Below are 27955 nucleotides of genomic sequence, written 5' to 3'. Positions count from 1 at the left end.
CCGTCCGGCCGGCCCGCAGATTATGGCTGACCGCTGACGGAGTAGTTTTCCAAGTATTAAACCACGGATTAAACCGAGCGCCGAGGGTTAAGTTTGATACCGCGATAACAGGGTACCATAACGTTTGCACCGCGGCGACGGCGACGACACCGCGACACGCCGGGCCCGGGACTCGCGAGTCCGCGACCACGCTCTCTCGCGACTCGTACACACGTTATCGTTATTCATTGTTATTGTCGTGTATATTCATACTATTCATAGTCGTTACACACGTTGCTGTTGTGTACGGTTGACAGTTCTGTTGTTTTGCCGGTCGTCGGACACTCGGAGTTCGGACCACGGACGTGCATTGCACCAGGCGACTACTAAATACTTTAAAGTAAGTAAAACTACAGTAGACATGACATTACTGTGTACGCGATACCCTGCTAGTTATGTATTTTATTAAATGATTTCAATTGAAATACCGTTTTTAATATCGTACGCGATTTATACACGTGCGCGTGTTTTGTCGCGATGAACTGGTTTTTAGTGATCGTTACGAACAACAACAATAGGTACATATTGCATAATATAATATATATATATTATACTTGTTATTTATATATAAGATATAATAAGTTTCGAAAATATTTTATTACGATTTTGATAAAATGTATGAGATATTACTTATTTATTATTTAGCTCTTTATTGTCGTTTATTAAACCTGATCTTAAAACGTAATCATATCACCTGCTTTTAATAAAAACGTATTTGAAAATTGAAATATTAAGTCAGTCGAAAAATTGAAAGTTACCATTAGTTATTAAATTATTTATATAATTGTTTAAAAACGGTTTAAAAATAAACCATATAAACAATAAATAATCATTTGGATCCTTAATGCGGTATTATGGTTGTGCATTACTCTTTAGGTAACATAATATATTATATTGTTATTATTGATCTTATTCGACGCTTACTTATTAAATTGATATTTATTTTATTTCATTAATATATCATAACTATAATTAAATTATAATAATAATATAATGTATTATTATTTTACTCACGGATAACATATACTTGTATTATAGTGTAATTTGTCTGCCTTATACGATTTTTTTCAACTATTGTCTATTTTTCATTCATTTTAATAAATATCAAATTATTATTTTATTAATTTTAATTCGTTTATTAGGTAGGTACTTTAAAAAAACTAATTTTAATGATGATAACTAATTAATAAGTTTATTTTATTGTAAATTGCAATTCACAATATTGTAAAATTAATTGATTTAATTGTGGCACAAAAATATTTATGTGTATTCATAATATAATAGTTGTTGTACACAGTAAGTAAAATGAAGTACTTATTTAACGCTAAAGCAGATAAAAAAATTTTTAATATATTAATTTATAATTAACATTTCGTTTATAAATAAATGATTGTACCTACTTATTTATAGTTATATAATATACTTGATACCATCAATACTTGTCTAATTGTACCACGTTAATTATTTTTAAACAAAGATTCGCCGACATTTCGACAATGTAATTGTAAATCGCAAAATATACTTGTACAGGTATATATATATATATATATATATATATATATATATATATATTTATAGTTAAAACACAAATATTGAACACCAGGTTTGAATATTTTGATGTTATTAATTTATAGTTATTTTATGCTCGATTTATACTCTCCTCTTTTGCAACTATGTACAATAAGATCAACTTTTTTTAATTTTGCGCTATCTTAGAATCATACTCTGATTAGCATTTTATAATAAAACGTTTTTACGTAGCATTTTCAAGTAAAAACGAAAATCGATATTTTTACATCAATACATTGTACTCTAATATTTCCATAGATGGATAGATTACGCACGCTTTTAATACTATTGTACTTTTAGACTAGGTGAACCATTTAGTCTTTAAAATTATTTATGTTATTAGAACATTAATATTATAATCGTTTGACGTTTATTACTAAAAAAATAATTGACGACTGTCTCAAACGCATCCAACAACAATGTTTATCCTAAAACTTAATTTGTTTAAAATTAAAATTATATTGATTAATATTAATAAAATAATTTAACTTTATTCAGTGGCATATTTGACTTAAATTTTAAAGGTTTTTATTTTTAAATAATAAATAAACCAATTGATTGACTTGAACTTCCTGAACAAAAATAAGAATATCGTGTATACTTTAATAGGTTATTAAAGTCTAAAATTTTCTAAATGAAACTAATTCTTAAAAATTTGTGGTGAAAGGGGATTTATCAATTGCTTACTAACCGTGGGTAGGGGACCCACGGTTAGTAAGCAATTGACTACTCTACTTAAATAAAATATAATTTTTCTATATTTGATTCATTGTTGGACAAAAAAAGATTACATCAATTTTAATATAAATAATCAAAAATCATGAATTATTAAACATAATTTTCTTTAAATATTAAGTCGATAATAATATTGGTATCAAAACATATGAAATTTCAAATTTGGTACCTATTGAAAACAGTGAATTATTAAAATTATTTATAGATAATGATTGTATTTATAAATTTACAAAAAATTTTGTAATTGGCGAAATGGTATTTATTTTAATTTAAGTATTTCATAAATTACATTATCATAATATTCGATACAATGAATAATTCAAATAAGTATTTATTTATTATCTAATAATTAAAGATCTTTTTTGTTGTAGATGCAATTCTTTTATATTTTAACATCAGTAAACACGTTTAATGCCGACGTTAAGAGGAATTTTCGTTCAGTAGTAGAATACATTTTGTGACGTTAACTTTAAATTTACCTAATATAAAATTTAAAGGTAAGAATATTATCTAGACAATGACATATGCTTTTAATGATATTATTATTTTAAAGTGAGTTAAAGTTATGTAAAATATAACAAATTTAAAAAGGTCATAACTCACTTTAAAATGATAATAGGTAAATTTACTCTAATATTGAAGCTAATGTCACAAAATGTATTCTACTGAACGAAAATTTGTTACGATGTACGTTAGTAAGACAGAGACAACTTATGTGGGTATGGCGTCCTCTTAAGACGTTAATTTTACTATCAGGCTACACGCCATCGCAAAATTTGAAAAATTCCCAGTCACAAAAGTGTCGAAAATTAAAAAATAATTGTACCAAATTATTTAAAAATGTAATTTGAGTAATCAACCCAAATATTATGGTCATATACTATCGGTTGAGTATTTCAGAGAACTGAAAATACGTATAAAATTATTAAAATTCGTTCAAATGTCCGCCGACATCGCCCAGGTGCATATTTTGAATCTACAATCGAAGAAGATCCAACGTTGGTATTGAACGTCTTAAACGTAGAAATTTATTTTGATCAACATTGGTTCGATTGACTTAAGTGGTGCGCTCTGTCGGTGGTCTGTCTGGTCTCATCAGATTTTGTCTCGGCACTCGGCTAGTTTTTTTTTTTCCCGCGTTACCGGCTAATTGGTTGTGCGCATGCGTGCCTTGTTATCAAGCCATCCAAAATCACTGTTTATCTTCATTCACGTATAAATGTTTAATAATAATAATATATATTTATACACAATACACAAATTTCGATCCACTGTACACAGCGCTCTAAATACTATTTTGGCACGCGCGACGACCATGCAGCAGCTACCTACGAACCTTTACGCGAATCATAATCCACAATACATGTTGATGAGACTTGTGGCTCCTGCCGACTAGATTTCAACCAACCGACAACGATCGCTGTTTTAACTTTTTAATTGAATGTAAGTACAACTTCTAGCGCTACCCTCGATACTATTGTAATATTATTATGTCTGTTGTCTTCTATCCATACCTCGTCTTATCTATAAATTATCTGGTCCAGATGTATACATAATGCATAGCCTTGAGAGGCAGATAAAATCCTAATTTACTGTACTGTAGTATGTGATTTGGACCTACAATTATGCATCTTAAAAAATGTTCCACCATTCAGGACTAAAACAGTTAAGTACTCTAATGTTTCAATCATCAACCCATATCTTCATGAAAATGCCATATACTATTTCTTCATTTTGCATTCTTAAGTTCTGATTTGTGTATTTATTATTATTTAGGCATTGGCATCAAGAACATGTTTTTTGTTAATGAAGTAAATTAACAATCTTGATTGTTTGATTTTGTTATGCTTTTCAATAAAACAGTTGTTTTAAATATTTTTTATACATTTACTAAATTCAAAATATATTTTGTATTAGTTACCAATTTTGTTTTAAAATAACTATTTTTTATTTACACTGGGCGTCTGGGCATCACAAAAATTTGATTTTTATTTATTTATCAATAAGGATTTATATACATATATGTTTATAACACTACGGACAACAATGTTTTTAGTGTTATGAAAGTATTTAGTATTTACTCTTCTATACACAAACACTAACTTGTCAGTTTGAGTAGTAAACTATATATAGATTTTCTCATAGTTTTTGTACAGTGATCTTGAGTTTTTAATTTAAGAGTATAAGTTTCTTATGAATAGGGAGGGGGCTGCCATTTATTTGAGATTAAAAATCGGAATATTTAATTTTAGGGACTCCTCCAAACATTTGAACTTTGTATGTACCCATTAGTTACTTTGATATTCATTATTATTTGCATACATTACCTTTACCTGAGAAAAATAAACCGCCCCAGCTCTTTGTTTACTCATTATTTTAAATATAACAAAGATTATTATATAATAAGATTTATAATTATTAAGATAATAATAAGATTATAGTTCTTTTATTTGATTTTTTTTTTTTTGATTACTCTATGATCATAACAAAGTAGTTAATTGATAACATATTCATGATTAGAACAAAATTATTCCAACAATCATTATGATGGACAAAAAGTCAATTGAAGTAAACGACAGAATTTTTAAATTCAGTCATACGATGTTTGGATGATGTATATAATTCGGCCTAATCAATGATAATAATATACTAAACTTTTGTTCCAAATAACCGTTGTATAACCACACTTATCATTTTAAAACGCAGGAAATTTCATGAAACTGGATTTATTTTTTGTCCCAATCGAGACTTATTGATTGAAACTGGCAGTATCCTGACTAAATCGAGACAAATGGCAGCTCTACTTATGAACTATTAAATATTTGCCTTTATTTTTATAAGCTGTACAAAATTTAAAAAAAAAAATTATTATTGTTCCTATGATTATTTCCAATAGATAAAATAGAGATGTTTGTGTATTGTTAAGTTTATTATATCAATTCATTTGGAAATTAAATATAAACACTCCATTAGATAAACATAATTTTAATATTATGCATTAACATTTATTATTTATTTTAAATTTGTTTTAGGTGATTCAGTTAAAGACGGTTATAGAATAATCGAGATTAAACCAATGGTTATATATTTTATCTTGAAATTTAAGTATGTATATTGTTATGTCAATACAATTAATATGATTAATTATATAATTTTTAATTTAGTTATTATTGATAAATATTCTCAATGACTACCAAGTTGATTGACAACATGAATTTAAATTGTGCTGTGAAGCTGCTGCGTTACGATGACCTGCCAACATCTAATAATGAAGCTGTTGTTTCGGTGTTATCAAACAATGCAGATACAGATAATCAATCTAGTGCTGATGTAAAAAGATCTGTAAGGATATCTAGAAAACGTACTAAACCTAATGTAGAAGATAGTAATCAATCAGAAAATGTAAAAAAAAAAAAATGCATAACCAAAAAACCCCAGTTGATGAATAAGATCGAATCGGAAAAAACAACTGATATTCCTCATAAAGAACAAAATAAAAACAAAATCCAAGATTCTTATTCTGTAAAGTCTAATGAAAGCTATTTAATTAATGATGATCTTAGTGTAATGTCTAATGCTACACCTTATTCAAACAATTTTATAGATGACGAAGAAACAACTTCCATGCAGAGTTCATCGAAACCTCCTAAATTTAAAATATCTAAATCTATCATTGCTGTTAAAAAAAAGCCTGTAATACATGATATAAATAAAGATAATCCAACTAATGAAGTTGCAAAAACTGAAAACTGTGTTGGTACATTTAAATCTCCAAAAACTAAAACACTCAAATCTATTACATCAAACAAAAAAAACCCTGTTCTGAGCAATGTTAGCAAAAATAACACATCTTATGAACTTGAAGAAAGCAACAATGATAATTCAACAAAAGCTCCTAAGAATAAAACACCAAAATCTAATACTTCTAATAAAAAAAAATCCATGACAAATAATGTAAATAATGTTGATAAACTTGATGAACTTCAAGTAAATGATAATTTTGTTAAACCACAAGCTTCCAATAGTAAAACATCTAAACCTATTGTTTCCAATAGAAAAAAACCTGCTATAAATAGCATAAATAAAAATGGTGCAACTAATGAACATGAAACAAGCAACAAAATTGAAATTCCTAGAAAACGTAGCCGTACTTCAATAAAAAAAGAAAAATGTCAAAAATCTGATTTTGATAATATATGTAATAATAAAGTCAATTTAGAGCAAACTCAAAATTCGGACAACATTTGTGAGACTTTGTACACTGACGAAGCATTAAAGTTATCTCAAAACTTTGATGATGATATCATGATGCTTAGAAGTAATAAACCACCTAAGATTAAAAAAAAATGGAGTGATGAGTGGAGTGGAGACAAATTGTTTAAAATTTTACCAAAATCTAACAATGAAGAATTTTCTAATGATTCAACACTAGATGTTAATAACTGTAAGACAATTAAAAGAATACCAAAAACTCAAAAATCAAAAAATTCTAACTGTAAAAAAGTTAAAACTAAGGTGTTTGAACAATTAAATCCTACAAATTCATCTTTGATTTATACCTCAAGTACTGATTGTGATAATATAGATGAGTCATCAATAAATGTTCCCGTTATGCAAAATGATGGTATATCAATTACGTTCAATATTCCTCTCAATGACTCAATACCAGCTGTTTGTAATGATGCTATGTCTGAACCCATTGTTTATAATACACCATCTAGTGGAACCTTATCTAATATTTCTATAATACCGACAACTGGTATTGAGAGTTCATTTTCCAATAAAAATGTTCAACAATCACATATAAGTACAGTAGAACCAATATCCGATTCTGATTATTTATCAGTTTCAACGATAAGCCCTGAAAATACTGAAATGAGTTATGGCATGGCTATACTATCTGAAGCTATCAGCCGGCAATGTAGAGAATCGGCTAACCAAAATTTAAAGAAAAAGTCACCAGAACCTGAGACCATTGAAGTACAGTCTTGTCCTAAGAAAGCAAACAGTACATCACGACCGCAAGTGCCTAGTGCCATGGTATCACCTCAAAGAGTTGTTAAAAACATGTCAAAAAAAGTACTTAAGTACTCTCCTGGATTGTGTTTGCAATCCGTTGAAAATGAACTAGAATCTCATAGTGAACTTGAAATTCAACTCCTTTCTAAACGTTTTGACATCCCTATCAACACTCTTAGGAGAACAGTTGTAGATGAGCCCCTTTCTGTATTCCAAAAAAAGTACTCCAAATCAGTGACACCATCAATGGTAACTATATCACCCATAGTTAAAGACGCTGATTCCAAGTCAGGATTAAACTTAAATTATGTAAGTGGAAATATAGATGTAGAGTACAAATTAGAACCTATTAGAGAGGGTGTGGCATATGAAAAAAATAACTTAAAAGACTTGATGTTAGAACTTTCAAAAACTATGCCATCGTGGAGCTTGAGCATTGTCACCAATCCACCAAGGTATATAATTTCGCAAATGTCAATTGGCAAGTATGGTGTCCCCAATGCAAACAAGTGTATTGTACTGGACAGAATGTTCAGAGCTTCAGTTTACATCAATCAATCATTGGAACATAAACTTAGTAAACGTTACACAACAGCAACTGAAATTGTCAATCTTATTAAAGAGTTAAATTCAATGTGATAAATATTTTTTTATACATATTGATATTTGTATATTACTCTTATGATAAAGAATAAATTATTTTTATTTTGTTGTATGATTCTAATTGAGTTCAAACCATCAAATTTGTATGTACATAAATTATAAACATTTGTAAAGGAAATAATCAATGTTATTTTGTTATATTGTATATACTCATTGATCATTATTTAAATTAGTAAATAATTTTCAAACATACATAAGTATATTTCTTTTTAATCAATTAGAATGGTAAGACATAATTATAATTTTTGTTTTCACTTTATATCAAAAGTGTTGATTAAGTTGATTTGTTATTTTTATTAGTAATATGTTAATGCTATAATTGTATAATTTGTAATTTTTATGATTAAATGTATTTAATATACCTATTTATTTATTTTTTTTATTAAAACTTTATTATATAATCAATTTAACATACTAATTAAATATATTATAAAGTTAGTAGAGATTTCAGGGGTGGCGATCCTATGACATGTGTGCCAAAGATGCTCCCACGATGGTAAAATTTTAATGACACTCAAAAAATTTCAAATTATTAAAAATTTTAGTTATAAGAAATTGAAAGAAACAAATTTAAAAAATTGTAATTACAAAAAAATTTGTATCTACTTAATAAAATAAAATAATAAATCTGTAACTTTATTTTTATCCTTAAACAATTTAGTTTCCTTTGGGAACATCAAAAATTCTTGATTGGAAAAATTTGGCACTTGACCATTTTTGGTTCGTCACTCCGGCTCTATACTCTTATAGTTTACTTGAAGTGTACAACTTATTGCATTTATGTGTATTATTTTTTAATTAGTTATAAAGTAAAAATTAGTGGCCATCATTGTATAATTCATTTATCATTCCTTAATTTTTTGTTTCTAAATTAATATGATACATTGATTATGTTAGTGAGTTTACATTGATATTTTGGCGGATTATTTCATAATTAAATAATGTTAGTATTTTTTTTCTTGTATAATTTATAAATGTATAGATCAGCGGTTCTCAAACTTTTTTTACGTACCACTTAGGTGTATTATCAATCAGTCGCGTACGACTAATGACTATAAATTGAATGATTCAAAATCCAAATTATACAGTTAAATACATTTTTTTTAAATAATAAGGCAGTAAAATACTACAACTACATTATAATTATTTTTTATTGATTAGTTTTTTAAAAGTAAGATATTAATTAAATAATTGAATGGGTTTATTATCCAAAAACGACCCTCCTGTGTACTACCATGTAGTCTTTCACGTACCACAGTTTGAGAACTGCTGGTATAGATAATAATTACCTATGTAAAAAATAATATTGTGTAATTTTACAAAAAGTATAAAATTAATATTTTTTGAATTAAGCAAGTACCTATAGCAAAATAACTAAAATAGTTATTTTTATTAAATTTTGACTTTTTTAAAAATTTGAATTACTAAAAGAACAATTTATTGTAATGCATTCTCAAGCTTTATGACTAAAAAAACAAAATTTTATCAATAATTGAAAAAATCAATTGTCTTTAAATACCTAGGTAGCTCTAAAGGGTCAAACGTCAAACATTTTTGAAAATTTCAAATGAATGATTGTAGTGATCAAATAGTAATTTAAAAATGTATTCGACGATTATTCCTTTTTAAAATACAAAAAATTGTATATTTGTACCTAATGTGATTCTACCGAAAACTGGTGGTACTGTTTTATACCAATTTCTTTTCTTATTTTCTCAACTATTAAAAAAACATAAAAATACAATATTTTCCTATTATTGACTCCTCATTCTTAAAACCACCGACAACTTTAACTTTGCTACTAAAAACTACTTTGTAGATCGGACCAGATTCGAAATGTGATGACACAGGGTAATCTACTATACACCCTCTAGACTACTCAATCATTTCGATCCATCACTCCTAAAGTCATGTTCTCGTATCAGACATTTCATCATCAACACTTTGTTTTAATAGGTTTTTAAATCCTTCTATAGAAAGAGAGGCAAGTAAATTCCCCATTTTCAGGCAACCCATTTGTTTACAACCTAATTGTTTTCTTTTCTCACTCTATAACAGCCTGTCCGGCCGTGTTGCGCATCTCCCGCAGGAACGCTGTACGCTGTGGCCCAATGTCCTGTTTCGAAATCAGTGCTGTAGACCTGAAATCTTACTACCGTCGTCAATAGTCGTTCCCGTCGTAAACGCCATTTCACATTATCCTACACATGATTACATAGTAAGCCCTGGCACGCTCGTTGAAACGTTATAACATAGCAACTGCCAACTATTATATTATACATAACAGTAAATACGCGACTGATGTAAGTACTAAGTAGCTATACAATAATATTGACAATATTGTTAAACCAAACAATTTTCGCGGACCCGGAAAAGTACCTTATTTAGATACGTGGTACCATGGAATTCAATAGCTTAACCAATATTGAGGTGCTGAAGATCGACAATACGCTGACGGCTATGGGATATGAGAATAACGTTGAGTAAGTGCAATATATATTAATAATTATCAGGACTCCGAAATTCTATATAATAAATACATTTTTTTTGTTGGGAAATTATAAAACATTTAAAGTAAGATACAAATTTGTTTCACACTTTCCTGATGTAAGAAATTGTATTTTAACCTAATCTAAGCTAGTTTTTACGGTTTCTAATGCTATTTGATTAATTTTAGAATTTTAAGTGCTATTTATAGGAATATTATTATAAAATAAGCAATATACATGCAACTCCAATAAAGTAGGTATGCAAATACGCGAATGTAAACATGTGTATTGATTTTCAAATAATAAGTAGGTACCTACATTATTGGTTGTTAAACTTATGACATCAGATAATTTATTTTTTTTATTTTCAATAATTTGATTACCTATTTTTAAATCTTTTGTCAGCCGTGCAGTACTGCAATTATCAGGTTTGTTGTATTTAAATTCCAGAGCTAACCATGCAGTTTCCAATAATTACTACTATTTTTACTTATTTACCAATATTTAGTAGATAGGTACTTAATTGCGCATATTGGTGTTTATAAGTGCATATTATTATAGCACTACATTTTTTTTTTGTTATAACTAACTTTGAGTCCTTATTGTTACATATATTATATATGTAGGCACATCAATACGTAAAATATCCATATTTATTTACGACATTATGTATTGCACTATTCTGTATTAATTATAAGTAGGAATTAAATTAATATTACTATTATTAGATAGCGTAATGGCGCAGTTAAAATTCTAATCTAAGGAGCGCTAAAATTATGGTAACTTAGGTAACTTATAGAGAGCTGATGGTTTTTACGCATCATATGTTGGCTACATACGCTAGACAATATAAAAAATAAGTTGATATTTTGAACATTAAGTTTTTAATTTATCTCATAATTGAGTAGGTTACTTCAATGGATTCGTTAAATTTTAATTAAATAATACATCTTTGCGTACGATGCAGTCAACACTCGATACACTATGACGATGTGTTACTGTCTTAGCCTCTATTCCTAAGAAATAATTTATTTAAATTACTAGATATTAATGGTGTTATAGTAAATTACTTTACTCATACTGCAGCGGGTGTGTAATATTAGCAATATTGTATTATTTATTGTGTTTTTGTCAAGTTTGAGAAACAAAATGGGATGGATGATCGACGAGATGGGCAAAGTGTCAGCAATGTCACAAGAGTTAAGGTCGCCGATTACCAGCGCAGAAATGCTCATCAATTCCGATCACGTCCTCTATATGATGATCGAACACAATACTTCTGCGTAAGATATAATCTCTATTAATATATTATAACTAATTAAATACATCTTAGCCATAGCATCTAGCTATCTGGTCTAGACACCTTTTTTACAGAGGATGCAACCTATGCATATTAAGCCTTTATAACTTATATAATTATATCCATTCAATAAGAATGTTAGTGTAGGTACCACTGATTATAGCCTTATAGGTGCATAATAGCGGAGCCGCGTTTAACGGAGGGCAGTTGCCCCGGGGCGGCAACATAGCTTAACGCGGAACTGCATAATAGTATAATAGATTATTAAAATTAGACTATGATTTATTATTTAAATTATATACAAATGACAATATTTATTATTTTTTTAAATTATTTTGAATTTTTACCCTTAAACATTTTTTAAATAATGTAGGTACAAATGACAATGTTAAATGCAGATTGCAGTTATACTTTTAGATATGTCAAAGAAATGTTATATAGATAAATGTAATGATTATATTTAATTATGTAAATCATAATAAAATAACGAATAATGTATTTAGTTGATACGGAGCGTTTTTTTTTGCTATAATGGAGCTTTTTTTCCGATTACCACTTTTATATTCCGTTCTCCTATAAATGTCCTCGTTCTTGCTCTATAAACATTGTTGGATAGATTACCCGTCGGCCTTTATGTACATTAAGTTCGTAGGTATATACTTTGTGAACTTAATCAATTTTTTATAATTAGAAAATTAATTAAATAAAGGAGTTAATAGTGCACATTATATAGTGACAATAATTATATAGGTATTAATTAATTTTCTGTTTTCATTTTCTACCACAAGTTTATATTTTTGAACTTATTTATTTATTATCAGTGATTTTTATATACATAAAACAATAAAGTTGACAACAAGAATAGAATATAGTTGAATAGTTAATTATAAGAATTGTATTTATTGTCAAGGCATTTTGTTGTTGTTGGAATTTTAATGACGGGATGGAAAAAATTATGTCTCTACAACAAAGCTGTAGGATCCTGTAAAGAAACCATGGTTTACTGTTTAATGGATTTCTACATCCATGAATCCAGACAGTTCAAAGGTTATGGAAAATACCTAATCGATTACATGCTGAAGGTAACTATGATGACGTAGATATATTTTGGTAAATTATTTCATGATAATTATTTTTAGTATTTGTTTGTTAAAGAAATGACTATTCTGATGATATAGCCGCTCGCTATTGATTTTATAAACTATTATATATTTATAAAATGCTATTACCTATTTAGTTAAAAACAAAAATTAATAATAAATGGGTGTTTATATTACATTATTCATTAATTTATTAAGGTTAATATAGTTTCGATATTTATATATTATAATAGTAAATATATAAATGAAAAAAAATCATAATTATAATAGAAATAATTTAAAAAAATCAAAATAAATTAATAAATATAGAAGTATTTAATTATGATGGAGACCAAAGCTCGGAATATCTTAGAATAGTTACAATATTACAACTTACAAATACACTTTTTCTATCGAGTTTTCTTATTATCCTTCATGATGAAATTCATCACGTGGATTCTGCCAAATACGACAATTTTACATTAATTGGGTTGTAATTACACTTTTGTTTTCTATTGCTTCGGTTAGGTTAGGTCGAACTTCATAGCCTTTAGAACGGGGATGGCGAACCTTTTGATAACTGCGTGTCAAATCAAAATGTTTGGTTTGATTTTATTTGCCTCGCGTGTCAGAAATTTTTCAGACCTTTTTTTGCTTAAAAAATAATTAATTAAACATTTAAACATTATTTTATTTGTTGTACGTATTTAATTTTATGAGATTAGGAAATGGAAAGTACAGATTACGTCGATTACGACATTACATCAATAATATCTTACGTTATATTACAAATAACAATAATAAATTTAAAATAATTATAAATTATTAGTAATTTTTTTAGAAAGTGAAGTAAAAAATATTATGAAAATATGAATTATATTTAAATTGGTGGGTCACTGAAATAATGCGCACATGTCACTCCATGACACGCGTGACATAGGTTCGCTATCCTTGCTCTAGAATGGTTTGAATGCATACTTGTCCGGATCAACAAAATAATAAGTATTGTTAACTGTATTATGTAATGTTGGGATCCAGCTTGTTGTAAATCGTTGTTGACTATTCCACAATTGATATTATAGATCTAGCTAGAGCAATTATAAGTATTACAAGGATAATGAGGTGGAGCAATATAACAATAATCATATTTCAATTTTTAAAAAATTGTTTTTATTTAAAAAAAAACTATAATTGCTATTTTATATTTATTTGTAAAGGATATGCATTTATGTGCCAAAAATTTGGCTATTGAAAAACCGACTAAAAACCTATTGCAGTTTATGTGGAAACATTTTCAATTATCTAAACTTGTAAACCAGGGAAACAATTTCATAATCTATGAAGAGTTTTTTGACGATGCATGTGAGAATCCAACTTATATATATACCTTGCTATAATATTTTAATATACATTTCACTTACACATATTTTGAATTTACCAAATAGAAAAAAGTATTAATGAAATAATAAATTGTGTTCTTAGTCAACGAAAGGAGTTATAGCAACAGTGTAAATAGGTAAAATACTATAATATTATGTATTTTTAAATAACATATTTGCGTGCATTTTTTAAACAATTTAAATTACTTTTTTGATTTTATATAGAATATCAACTTCCACTTGTACATGTCAATCAATGCTAGGACAACATGAAACACCAACATATCATGAAACAATGGGCGAAGTAAATACTACTCAATGATTTCACTATTTACTAAAAAAGAATTATATAATTATTATTTTATAGACTGTACAAGAAAATGCTGTATTTTCGGGGTCAAATTACAACCCAGGGATCAATTTGTTAGTATATTGAGATGTATGAATTTTAAATTGTTATTTATTTATTCATTAATTTTTTTTTTATTATATTAGTGTTGAAAATCAGTTTAAAGAAGTAAATGCATTTCAAAAGGCACAGCAAGATAGAAATTCTGTGAAACAAGATCAAATATTCCAACAGAATTATCCAATATAGAATATGCTAAATGATAATTCAACATAATAATATTTACTAGGTATATATTTTTTTCCTCGATATAATAAAATATTAAAATTATACAATTATTACTATCTTATGTTAATGTTTATAAATTATAAATATAAAATATAAATCATTTGGTACTAATTTTTCAAACGGCAAATTATTCACCTAAAGTATTTATTTTTAATATTATACATTTCTTTTCATAATAAAGTTATTAAACAATAAAATATAAATGTTACAATACATATGTCATATGTATTGTTATTGTGCTTTGACTTTCATTTTAATTTATTTGTTTATACATTTTAACTATTGAATTATTGTAGTTTGTAGTTACTTATAGGTTAAAATATGTTGAACATAATTTAATTTATTCTTATTTATCTCTCTCTCTCTCTATATATATATATATATATATACATATACATAATATAAAGGTAGATTTTCACTACTAGCACGAGCTTTGTGAACCTAACCCACTTAAACCCGGGTTTTTGGTAAAAATGAAAAACATTATTTTTTGGAAACAGCATATATATATACATTGTATTTAACAACATTCAACACAATTCAAAATCCTTTAGTTTTATAAATTAATAAATATAATAAATACTGTAATTTTTAGTTTCCTTGTGTATTATAAAAATACATTCACATATAATAGATAAGTATATATTTTTAGGTAAAATTTTAGTACCTATATTGTGTAACTCATTTAAGTTGTACTTAATATGAATTATATGATTACTTTATGGCAATAATGCCAGTAACTTAAGTTAGTGACTAATTTTCCTATTATTTGAATTTAACTTATTATTTATTTATGAGTTATTACACAATGTACTAATTATACCTAAACAATATATTATAATGTGCACTCAAATATCCGGTTCCCAAAAATAGATAGGTATATATAATATAGATATATAGATATATATTATGTATGTGTTATGTATAAATATAATATAAATATTCATAGATACCTGTTATTTTACTAGATAGTAGATATATATTAATGTGATTTATTATATTAAAAATTATTAGAGAGAAAAATCGATCAATTCCCAATGACATGTTGCCAGGGGTATTTTTATTAATAATTATTAAAAAACTCAATCTACATGCTAGAGATAAAAATTACAGATTAGTGATCTGTAGGTTGGTACTACAGATATACTACTCTGTAGTCATTTTTTTTTATTCGTCACACACACAAGTATAAGTAGTTTAGTCAATGGTGTTCCCATTAATTTTTTTGAGAGTATACTATATCATCAAATATAAACATTTAATACAATAAGAATATTTTTCTGATTGTCTATAGGAGTAAAGCCGGTAAAGAGCATGTTAATAATTTGGAAAAAAATTGAGATTGAGAGCATACACAGTATACCCATAATATTGAAAAAAATCTTGGGAGTATACGGCATATAAGTAGTATACCCTATGGGAACACTCCCGAGTTTAGAATAGTTACACAACAAAATTATTTAGGTGTGCTAAGTTCCTCTCTTACACCCATATCATTACGTTTAAGTAGTGCTTTAAAATCGGTATTTTGGTAATGTACAGATAGTAATATATATTATTATAAGTTTTATTTTTTATTCTATAATTTTAAAATGCAATGATTGACAATTATTATGATTGTGTCTTGTGTGGGAAGTTGCAGCAGACGATGACCAAAACGTTAAAAGACCACTTCGTTTGGCATAGGACAACCGTCCAATACAGCCAATATGTTCTGTGCGGTCATCACGGCCATCTCTTCTTCCAACTCCAAAGTAGACGTGCCAATGTGTGGCAGGAGCACTATAAATAACGTGAAAAAAATTATTATTTATAGTGAAACCAATGAAACCTCTATGTTAATAGATACGCGTATAATACGCGGTGTATTTATTAAAAAAATTACAGGGCAAATAAGAAAAATAGTAAATGCCTACTCTGAAAAATAAATTGATATTATTTTCAAATAAAAACTAATAATAAAGATAACATACAGATATGTATTACGTATATTATATATAGTTTTAATTCGATACTTATGGAGAACAATATAATATATAACGGTGGTGTGTTTTACACACTATACTTAATACTTATCATATATTATATTAATCTACAACTAATATTAAAACCAAGGTGGATATACATCCACCTTGATTAAAACAAAATATTCAAAACTACTAATTATTATGATAGAAACACGTACAAACGTTGTCCAGTCCTATAAGTGGATGATCTAATGGCAGTGGTTCGGGTGTCATCACGTCCAGTCCAGCGCCTCGGATTCTTTTCTCCTTGAGCGCTTCAACCAACGCGTCTTGGTCAATCAGCTCTACGAAATTTAGAGAAGTAAAATATACGAGTAAGTCATGGTGGTGGCTATATAAATAAATATTATATTTTATAAATTGAATGCGATTGCCGATTAGATGTGATCACACGTATTCAACATGGTTGTGGTAAATAATTTTAAGTTCTCGACTATAATTCGATTAAAAGAATATAATATCTATTCTATTAATTGATTATATTTTTATTTTATGTTTCGTGAATACAAATAAACTAGATATATAATATTTTTACACGTATGATTTGTTATCTAAACAATTAAAAGAGTTCTCCTCAATGATCTTAAATTTGGCCCACCAAATCCGTTTTAAAATCGGAGTCACTGTGCTGAATACTAAGGTTAGTTTCAAGTTATTATTTTATCAAAAATTATCAAGAGAAACATAAACCTACACAGGAAAATAGATTAAATACATATATTTTATATAGTTATACTACTTATACTAACGTCCGCGACTGATGTTCACAAGTATTGCATTCGACTTCATGGTGGCGATCCGTTCTCTGTTCACGATGAATTTTGTCTCATCGTTCAAAGCCGCAGCGACTACGACAAAATCGCTACGCTCCATCAATTCGTCCACCGTGACCAACTGTCCACCAAGGGCTTTGACTAAAAAAAAGACACCATAACTATAATCACAGTTTTAATAAATTTAATACATTTGATTTATTTGCACATTTTTATTTCACCACCAATAATAGATTATTACTCCACGCGGCACACACATAGAACGTCCGTATAGAGTATAAACGGTAGAGGTAAATACTTACCATCCGGTTTTTCATTTCTACTGGTGTACAAAAGTTGGGACACTTTGAAATTGACCAATTTCTCGGCGATTGACGTACCGATTCTGCCGCAACCTAAGATGCCCACGACCGATCCTTTTATGCTTCTACCACACATCCGCCCGGGAATCCATTCTTTCCATCCACCACTATATATATATATATATAGGCATATAAAAAATAAAATTACCAATAGCTTTTGAGATTATTATCTAATATTTTAATTGAAATCCCAAATTTCTCTTATCATGTTATAAATTTGATTTATTATCTATGGCATTATAATTGTTCATGTATAAATATATAAATTATACAATAGTTTTTAGTGTGCTTATTCTTATTAAACAATAATATTTGTTTTATATACTAATTTGTCACTGCAGCTACATGAAAGGCCAAAAAAATAATTTTTCAAAAATATATTTAGTAAGTATATGAGCAAGGTTGTAACTGGAGGGGAGGGTCCAGTGGTGCGGACCTCCTCCCCGAAATTTTTAAAAGTAGCCAAATTTTACTGGTAAATATAATTGACTATAAAATTTTGGGTGCATCCAATAAGTGGGGTACAAAAATAATATAAGTTTTACATTTTGTCTGAATTGGGTCCGGACATGTAAAATTATTTGTTTAAATTGGGTCCATTTATAATTATTTATCGAATCGTAGTAATAACATAATCAGTACCGGATCTAGGGGATGGCTACCCGGGGCGCTAATCATAGAGGGGCGCAAATTTCAAATTTTAAATTCATCATTTTTATTAAATTTTAATTTATTTTTAAAACAAATTGAATCTTGTGTTTTGAATTACACAAGTATTTCAAATTAAATAGTTTTAATTCAATATATAGCCACACTGGTAATGTTTAAGAAAAGACATTCATCAAAAAATTATCTGGTTGTGAGTTCCGGAAAAAAGCTCTCGAAAAAAAAAAGAAAATGAGCGAACTTCGGCGTATTTTCATAACTGGCTGGGTAATACTTAAACACAATGTAGCACAGGTTAGAAATTATTTATAATTATTGTTCTATATTATAATTATTAGATCTGTATAGTATTATAATAATTAATGACGTGATTTAATATTATTATTATTTATTACCATGGCTCGGGACTTTATGCATTTGCATATTTGTTCGGGAAGTAAATAGAATAAATCTGATCCGATACAAATTTGTGATGTGGTGTTTGAAGTTAAAGTTTAAAAGTTTATTGTGCATATGTTTACATATTTTGGAATTTTTTTCTACAAATGCATATTTTTAAGATTTATTGATTTTTATTGCATATTTTAAAATAATTTTTGATTATTTACCAGTTACTCTTAAATCATATTTTTAGTAAATTAATCAATTTTATCTACATGATTTTGTCGGCAATAATACCAATAAGGCGATAATCAATAGCGTTACGGGGAACCCATTTTATTTTTAGTTCTGAAGACAATATTATTTTTACTTACCTAACGCAGATAAGTACATAATTATAATTATAAAATGATTATTTTTTAATACATAAAAATTGTAATTGCTAGATATAGAAAATGCTGAGTGTTGAAAAATCCAAAGACCTCCCATTCAACAGTTTGACATTTTTTTTTTTTTAATAATATATAGTATGTATAAAATATAAATTTTTAGTAATATGTACAAGATATGTTTTTTTTTAAATTAAATTTGAATAAGTATGTATTTTTAATTAAAAATAAATGCATATTAAAGCGCATATTTTGATACTTTTTGGTGCGTATGTATGCGCATATTTTTAAGATTTTAAGCACGTAAAGTCCCGAGCACTGTTTATTACTATCGATATTATAATACATACTAGTTTAGAATTTGAACCGCGAATTTGAAACAGGTATAACTTCTAAAATAATAGTTTTCGGAAAAATTTGTGAATTAAATTTAATAATAAATTACTATATTATATTGAAATCATACAGTACAATAAACATCTAATATTTTATAGAAAATCAAGAGAATGGGACAGATGTTGAAGAAGATGAGAATACTGAGAAATGTAGTTCTGGGGTAATTTTCGAGGAATTTAATTCCGATCATAATAAAGATAAAAATCTAAATGTGTCCAAATGTATGTCATAGAAATTAAGTGAAAATGAAACTTTGGATTTCAAAGATTGTGATACATGGCCTAAATAAATAGTAGATTCTCAAAGAACTCATATTGTTAGAATGAAAATGAACTATATTTAAAAATTGGATCTTACTAGATCTGAAAGAGAAAGGCGATCTGTTAATGTTTCTTGGTTTTTCAAAAATCTTGTTAATGGAAATCAATGTCGTCAAACTTGGCTTAGCTACTCCAAATCAAAAAATGCATTATCTTGAGTACCATGCAAATTGTTTTTAAATTCAAATGACAAAAATATGTCAAATTAGCATTAGATGGGTTTATTAATTAGAAAAAAGTGTAAAAAATAATACCAGAACATGAAAAATCTAATATTTAAAAAAATTATTTTTTTTTCATGGAAAATGCTTGAAATGTCAATTTGTGAAGGTAAAGGAATTGATAGAGTTACAAAATGAAATAAAATTAAAAGAAAATCATTGGCGATTAATTAAATCGCCTATAATAATCCGTATTTTGACACACTTTAGGACACATGCATTTTTTATTGTTGACTTTTAGGGGCGTTAATATTATGTTGTACCCCGGGTTATACATAATTTGTAGATCCGGTACTGAACATAATGAACAAATATAATATGAATCACGTACTTACCGTTGAAAATTGAAATACACTGATTATAGGTATAATGATACTTAATAATAATATTTTATCGTAGTAATGTGTGAATTTAAGCATAGTACAATAAGAACAACAAACGTATATGACTCCTTTCATTCACACTAATCAGTTCTATGTTTTATTCTGCTCACCCAAATATATTTCAATTTATACACTTTTAAAAAATATTCAAATCGACGTTTATATTAAAACGAAAAGTCCAGAGAGAAGTAGAAAAAATTATAATATCTAAGGAAGATTTTGTAAATGAAAAATGTTGTAAAGGAAAAAATGACAGAAAAAATATTGGGAAAAATTAATCGCTACGAATGTTAAATCTGAATCTTATAAATGTCAACGAAATTATTACTTAACAACTATTAACAACTAGACGACGATTGTAAATCAGGAAAATAAAATAGTAAACATTAGAAAAAAAATATTTTTAACCATACCTATAATAACTGTATGTTATTAGATAGTTCTAAGTCTGTAAAAATGGGAAGGAACATTTTTTTTTCCGGGACTGAACTAATACAGCAGGCTTTTTTATATACGGGACCCAATTAGTAAACAATTGGAACCTGGGACCCAACTAGTATGCGCCGAAAATTTTAGTATCTATATTAAAAAAAAAAATGTTAGACAACCCCCCTCGAAATTTTATCATATGAGTATAATAATATACGTACATTTTATACAAGCAGACAAGCGATGGGTCCCAAATCCAGATTCGCGGCTATGAACACTAATTGAAATAATATACACGATATATCATACCGCTAAAATAGGTCATTTAGTGTCTTCATTATAAATTATAACACGATTCAGTCACTTACGTTTTCAATTCACGGTTCGCTTCGGAAAATCTTCTGGTAGTGGCTATAATGAGACCTACAGCAATTTCCGCAACCGATTCCGTCAGAATGCCTGGCGTATTTCCTAAACGTACACCGTATTTTTTCATTGATGTCAAGTCAATGTGATCATATCCCACAGACATGGTACCGATCACCTTAAGACTAGGTCCTATATACATGATAATTTATTTTGTTTAATATTTTTGATGTGGTATATGAAGACATAAATTACTACAAAGTTTATGTATTTTTTATTTTTTTTTTTATTTGACAAAAACAATCTATACAAATAAAACAATAAGGTTATATACTAAAGTAATATATAAATATAGAATGGAAGGTATGATTTAAATAGCTATCCATTAGTGACTCTTGCAAGAGTCTTAGCCATGGCTAATTACAAAAATTACATTTTTTGGGTACAATCATATGAAGTAACTGAGGGGAGGGTCCAGGGGTCTGGATTACTGATTAGTATCTAATATATATATATTTAAAAAAAATGTTAGACCCCAAATTTGTTTCAGTTAAAGCCTGGGTCACTAATATTTTTTTTTTTTTTTAATGTTGATCTTTTTACTTATTTGTGATATATATGAGTTATATATATAATTAATTAAATATTTAAATACCTAAAGAAACATTAATAACATATCATCAATAAGCACTTACCCGCTGCTTTCAGGACCTGTTCATTTATCAGAATTCTGCTGTTATGACAGAAAATTGAAAACTTGCCCTGTACACATTCGAGAACATCTTCCGCGATGATTCTTCCATCCTTTTTACTAGATTTGCACATTTCCACGTTGCACCTGTAATTAATTTATATTTCAATAATGGTTTAAAATGTCTGTTTTCATCTGGTTTTTATTTTTTATGAAATTGGGTGTTTAATTTATAAACTAATACAAATGTACAACGTAGAGATAGGCCACAGAAATTGTATTTATTAAAATTAAGGGTCACAATTTGAAAATTTTTTTTTCCAAAAACATCAAAATCGAGTAGGTATATATTAATTCTGATATTACTGATAACACAAAATTTATTATTTCCTTGACGAAATCATGTCAAAAGAACTATTTTTTTTCTAAAATCACATCAAAATGCACATTATAATATGACCGTTATAAACCGTAAAATAAAAAATGTACTTTATCCAGATAGAAGCAAAACATTGTTCTATATTTTCCTATGTTAAAATTGAGTTTTATGAAATACGTTTCAAATAAAAACTGACTATATATCTATAATCCAAGTATCTATTACACTAACACAATTTAGTTATTTCACCCAAAAGACGAATTATCAAAAATCAGAATATTGTATTAACTTGAAGTTCAATTATTATTGAATTAGTATTTAGTACAACTAGTATAAGTGCTAAAAGTGCATAACCTTAGTTATTAATATATGTTATGAACACATGCAGATTAAGTAATTACAATAATACAATTAGTTTTTATAGCAAAAATTAAAATAAATAATTAGGTAATCTAAGTAGTATGTACCTTGTACGTAATAAATCGACAGCTTTTTGAGGATAATCATTACGTAATAACAACACCGTTGGTTTTGATGACATTTCTGCGTAAGTACTAAAACGTGTTTTTATATTTCCAATGATTTAATTAGGTATACTGTAAAATAACATTATCATTTTTACGTAAATAAATAAAATAAAAAGTATGTATTACTGTATTAGCCATTAAAGATGGACAACTTGGGATTAGATATTAGACTTAAAAGTTAAAACAATATACGATTACATATGAATACAAAATTTCAAAACTTCATTACTTCAAGACCCTATGTCCCTATTGTAAACGAATCGCGGACGAAAAGTCTGGATTCAGGTTTTATATAGCCGGACAAAAAGTACGAAAATACAAAATATTTTATATAATTAATATTTATTTTAAATATTTGGAAATTTAAAAATGTTTGTACACATATTATATTATTATATTTTTGTATAACTAATAAAACTATAACGGAAATCTACTAAGTTAGGTATATATATTTTATAGTAATGACAAATTTATATTTTTTTAGTTTTAGTTTAGTTGACGTGTTTATAAATAAAATAAAATAAATTTTTTGTTGAAATATATTTATTTAGTTGCAAATAAATTTTGATATTGTTGTTCCTAAGGTATTGTGTGATTCTATGGAATCATTGGAATCCAGGAATAAAAATCTCCGGGAAAATAATTCCCGACTCTAGAAAAAAAAATCCCTACACTTCAATTTTTTAAACGTTAATTACAATATTATTTATAAAAACATATAGAATTTAAACTATATATTGTTAAAATATTAGGAAACGCGATATTTTAATTCGGGAATTTTTATTCTGATTACTGATTGTACTTATTAAAATTAATTAAATTAATAATAAAATATATAATTATAAATAAAAATAATAAAATAGAAAAAAAGTATAATAATATAATGTATACAAACATTTTTAAATTTTTAAAATAAATATTATACAAAATATTTTGTATTTTCGGACATTTTGTCAGACTATAAAATCTGAATCTAGATTTATAGTCCAACTTTTTTTAAAACGGACTTTTTGTCCCCGGGATTTTTGACCGATTATCATTGTAAACCATACGTTTAGACGTTTAGTCTATAAAGAATATAGGACATGTGTAGTTACTAGTTAGGTATATGGTGCGTAACATTTTTTTTCGTTACTTATAAAATAATAACAGTATAGTTTACTATTACTATCTATATTCTAAGTCCTATGTATATATATATTACATTTTAAATTTCGAGCATGGTGAACAATGTAGCCATGTAGGTATATTAGCTACCTATATTATAAATCATTATAAAGTTTATTTTTCTATAGGTTAAAAATGGACTTTACCATTTTCATAAATAGAAATTGGCTTTTTAGGTTATATTTGCTCCAAATATCTGCCAAGGTTAATTGTATTAAAATAAGTAAATTGTAGGGAAATTTAAAAGTTACAACTACCTACTGTTCCCCTTCCCATCCACATTCAAAACAAAAATCTAGGTTATTTGTGCTTATACGGAGTTTACTATAGTGTTTTATTGATTGATAAATTTATGTTTTAAAAAGTCTATCACTAAAACTTAGAGAAGCTCCCTAAAGTGTAATGAAAAATCAAAAAATGTTAGGTCGTAGGTAAACATTTACCTATTTTAGATCTATCATAGATTTAATTATACATAAATAAGTACATAGGTATTTTGTATTTTATATTATAAAAATGATTTTGTAAATATTAATTATTTATATTTGGTATTCAATATTCATGAATCAATAAACTAATCGACGTATGCAACGAAATATCGGTTACGCAGGCGGACATTGGATTCGCTCGACCAGGACTAATCCCGAAGTCCCGACACATACCGACTTCAATGAAAAGCGATTTTATTGATTTATTCTTACTTTTTGTTCTCACGATCATAATGTTATCAATTTGTTACCATTTTAACCAGTTTAATCAAAGGCTGCATACTATAAGCACAATATAATATATTAACATAATATGTTATCATAATTAACTATAGCTTAATTCATGACTAAGCTTTATGACTTAAAAAATATAACAATAATTAAGCGGTGAATCTATATTCAATAGGAATTATGAAGTATTTAGTAAAAAATAATTATAAGTTTCATAAGTTATTGTTAATTGTTTGATAAGGGCATAGGCTTAAAAGTTAAAAGTGATAATATCACTAATATCAATATTTAGTTATATTGATAAGATTTAATTATAAAAACAAAACATATTATAAGATATATTGATAAAAATAAAAATTATAAAGTATTGCATATAAACGAAATTATTTTTCAAATGTCAACTATTGTGTGAAATTTTATAACAATATAGTTACTAATGTATCACTTATAATCTAAATTTAACTATAAATTAAAGTTATACCGTATTATTTCTAAGAAACTAGTATCTACGTTAGTGGGCACTTACTATTAATATTTAAAACATTTTTAAACTCAAATATTACTCATCAAACCATTTTTTTTCTAATGAATACTTTCAAATCTAATCTTTAGGTATCTTAAGAAATTATAGTACTATGATAACTGATTAGTAGGTAGGTACTAAGTATACACTCCAATCAATCAACTATTTTTCACTTTAAAAAAGTTCAAAGAAGAATAGTGAGTACCTCCTATATTACTAGTTATTACTTACTTTATTAGTTATTATTTATAACACAATAATATAAAACCGTGTACCGTGTTGTCCGTGTTTAGGTTACCACACCGTTGGTAAAAATGATTAGATAATTATTGGTAGGTGCAGAATTGGTAAAACAAAAAATATCTAGTCTTCTTTGAATAGTTTCAATTTTTAAACACCTAAAAAAACAATACACTAATTACAGTGATATAACATAAGCAAATCAATACCATTTAAATCATTATTCTAGACTCTAGTATTCAGTATTCACGTACTACCGACTACCGATACTGAAAAAAATATAAAATGTATAAAGAATCAAAAACCTACTTCCCCTCTGTCTCTTCCACGGCTATAGCTACTATCTATAACTATCTATAGCCGTGGTCTCTTCTAATCGTAATATTACTAATTACTATCACAATATCACGTGATCAGTTCAAGTATTATCATTATGATTTGATATTCTAAAGTAGTAAGTAGTATAATCTAAGTTCAACTGCTCTAGTTTCTAGTAATCTAGTGACTTAGTGAACAAGTGAGTCCAGATTAAATGGCTTATCGCAACATAATATTGAGTCATTTGGAAATACCTAAAGTCTTTAGTCGAAAATCAAATGTTTATGTCAAGTTCCTCTATTGAGTATTTTGTATTTGTATTTGTTGTTTATACAAAAAAATCTAAAAATATTACGATTACATGACTCAACCTATTTGAAATTTCATCTTAGAATTTGGATACAGTGTAATATACATTTGCAAGGGTAAAGAAAAAAATGGTGACCAAGGGATTGGAGTTAGCTGTAATAAAGTAATTAAACACGTAGATTCCTATTGTTCCTATAGATTATTTTCAATTACTTTTATAATCTAAGTAGGTACGCGAAAGTCCCGGGAGTCCGGGCCGGTACCACGTATTTACATTCGTGTCAAAACCAATCGTGTTTTCGAATATAATATTATCGGTCATTTAATTATTTAACTTATTTATATTAATCATACCCATTATCTATACAGCAATAGTTAATAATATAGGTACCTGGATATCTTTAATCGTGCTAGTACCAAATGGTCGTATATCGTTTGCGCATTGTCCGTTTTACCTGCACCGAATTATCATATATCAAAATATGCGCATCAGCATGCTGAACAATAGAATTGTATAAAAAATAATTCCGGTTTTTCCACAATTTGAATTGACTCATTTTTAAATGTGCTCAAAAGTCAAAATTACAGTATAATAATAATATTATTATAATAGCATAATGTCCACGTCTCGTAAAACCGTACATTTCGACAGTGTCTCACCTTTCACGCATTTTACTATCCAGTAATCTGTTAACTTGTTTGATACGATAAAAACTGATTAATTAGTCAAACTATTGATTTAATCAATGGTCAAACACACCGACTTAGTTGTGTTATTGCTAACTGATTGTCTAATTATTTATCATAATATTATTATATATTTTAAAACAGAAATATCTGCACAATAATTGAAAATTGGATGTCACGAGAGTAAATTTGGAGATGTGCGAATTTTAAGATCAAAGTTAGAAAACAATTAGCTCTTTTGTGTATACACCAGTGGCGTCATTTCAATTTTTTTTTTAATTGCATGTCGTATAGAACAGGCCACTTAAGTGCAAGCCACTATCAATTTATAAAGTGGGCCAAATTACTACAATATTAGATTTTAAATACGCAAATGTACACTCTGCGCGGGCCAAATGACGCCACTGGTATATACCTTTGTTTTAGTTCTATTGTTAAATAATAATATTTATAACCAAAAATTCGAACGATGCGCAATTGTTTTATAAAAATGGTCAACATTAATAATAGTGATGCGCAAACGATAACCGACAACCTAAATAGGTATGAGGTAACCTAACCTCTACTGTATACCTAAAAAAACTATAAATATGAAAGTACTGGATTATTAGTATTGTCAACATAATATTTTAAGTAAAAATTTGATTAAATCATTTTATAACACTAAAACAAGAATGTAGTTATCAGGTAGGAATAAATACAGGGGGAAATTAATATACTGCAACCATTGTAAAATGTAAATATTTTAAAACCATCTCTTTACCATTTGCATG

The 27955-nt window shown here is 27.3% G+C and overlaps 3 protein-coding genes across 11 annotated transcripts; 2 read left to right on the top strand and 1 right to left on the bottom strand.

Moving 5' to 3' along the window:
• The first annotated feature begins 244 nt into the window (after positions 1 to 244).
• On the top strand, positions 245 to 8263 carry LOC113558739 (rhoGEF domain-containing protein gxcJ-like). Of its 2 annotated transcripts, none has more exons than XM_026964266.1 (3): positions 245 to 379; positions 5376 to 5448; positions 5508 to 8263. In XM_026964266.1, the coding sequence occupies exon 3, from the start codon at positions 5530 to 5532 to the stop codon at positions 7999 to 8001; it is 2472 nt and encodes an 823-aa protein (XP_026820067.1). In that variant the 5' UTR covers positions 245 to 379; positions 5376 to 5448; positions 5508 to 5529; the 3' UTR covers positions 8002 to 8263. The 2 variants fall into 2 exon arrangements, with proteins under 2 accessions (XP_026820067.1, XP_026820066.1); XM_026964265.2 differs by lacking the exon at positions 245 to 379 and adding an exon at positions 3565 to 3786.
• Positions 8264 to 9577: 1314 nt separating this feature from the next.
• On the top strand, positions 9578 to 14927 carry LOC113557201 (alpha-tubulin N-acetyltransferase-like). Of its 2 annotated transcripts, XM_026962581.1 has the most exons (9): positions 9578 to 10328; positions 10402 to 10508; positions 11651 to 11797; positions 12725 to 12896; positions 14111 to 14255; positions 14376 to 14409; positions 14498 to 14576; positions 14640 to 14695; positions 14768 to 14927. In XM_026962581.1, exons 2-9 carry the CDS (start codon positions 10426 to 10428, stop codon positions 14868 to 14870), a joined length of 819 nt encoding a protein of 272 aa, XP_026818382.1. In that variant the 5' UTR covers positions 9578 to 10328; positions 10402 to 10425; the 3' UTR covers positions 14871 to 14927. The 2 variants fall into 2 exon arrangements, with proteins under 2 accessions (XP_026818382.1, XP_026818383.1); XM_026962582.1 differs by having other exon boundaries at positions 9578 to 10508; positions 14640 to 14711; positions 14768 to 14809.
• A 1531-nt stretch (positions 14928 to 16458) lies between these two features.
• On the bottom strand, positions 16459 to 27035 carry LOC113555888 (glyoxylate reductase/hydroxypyruvate reductase-like). 7 transcript variants are annotated; one of them, XM_026960486.2, is made up of 9 exons: positions 26887 to 27035; positions 25860 to 26026; positions 23160 to 23288; positions 22318 to 22460; positions 21625 to 21814; positions 18012 to 18178; positions 17686 to 17850; positions 17095 to 17220; positions 16459 to 16691 (listed from the first exon to the last, which is right to left on the bottom strand). In XM_026960486.2, the coding sequence occupies exons 3-9, from the start codon at positions 23231 to 23233 to the stop codon at positions 16570 to 16572; spliced, it is 987 nt and encodes a 328-aa protein (XP_026816287.1). In that variant the 5' UTR covers positions 23234 to 23288; positions 25860 to 26026; positions 26887 to 27035; the 3' UTR covers positions 16459 to 16569. The 7 variants fall into 7 exon arrangements, with proteins under 7 accessions (XP_026816287.1, XP_026816285.1, XP_026816289.1 ...); XM_026960484.1 differs by having other exon boundaries at positions 25904 to 26026; positions 26887 to 27034; XM_026960488.2 differs by lacking the exon at positions 26887 to 27035 and adding an exon at positions 26178 to 26208.
• Between the last annotated feature and the right edge of the window lie 920 nt (positions 27036 to 27955).

Source organism: Rhopalosiphum maidis, chromosome 4 (assembly GCF_003676215.2).
Source record: "Rhopalosiphum maidis isolate BTI-1 chromosome 4, ASM367621v3, whole genome shotgun sequence".
In the NCBI taxonomy this organism is placed as follows: Eukaryota; Metazoa; Arthropoda; class Insecta; order Hemiptera; family Aphididae; genus Rhopalosiphum; species Rhopalosiphum maidis.
The sequence above is the reverse complement of the archived record's forward strand: the minus strand, read 5'-3'. Positions and strand labels throughout refer to the sequence as shown.

Excerpts from the sequence above, each read along its gene's own strand:
- LOC113558739 (XM_026964266.1), top strand. The coding sequence starts at position 5,530 with ATGACTACCAAGTTGATTGACAACATGAATTTAAATTGTGCTGTGAAG.
- LOC113557201 (XM_026962581.1), top strand. The coding sequence starts at position 10,426 with ATGGAATTCAATAGCTTAACCAATATTGAGGTGCTGAAGATCGACAAT. Across the intron at positions 10,509-11,650 it reads GGATATGAGAATAACGTTGA|TTTGAGAAACAAAATGGGAT; the intron begins GTAAGTGCAATA and ends GTTTTTGTCAAG. Across the intron at positions 14,256-14,375 it reads AGAGTTTTTTGACGATGCAT|TCAACGAAAGGAGTTATAGC; the intron begins GTGAGAATCCAA and ends TTGTGTTCTTAG.
- LOC113555888 (XM_026960486.2), bottom strand. The coding sequence starts at position 23,233 with ATGTCATCAAAACCAACGGTGTTGTTATTACGTAATGATTATCCTCAA. Across the intron at positions 21,815-22,317 it reads ACAGGTCCTGAAAGCAGCGG|GACCTAGTCTTAAGGTGATC; the intron begins GTAAGTGCTTAT and ends TCATGTATATAG. Across the intron at positions 17,851-18,011 it reads TAGAAATGAAAAACCGGATG|TCAAAGCCCTTGGTGGACAG; the intron begins GTAAGTATTTAC and ends TCTTTTTTTTAG.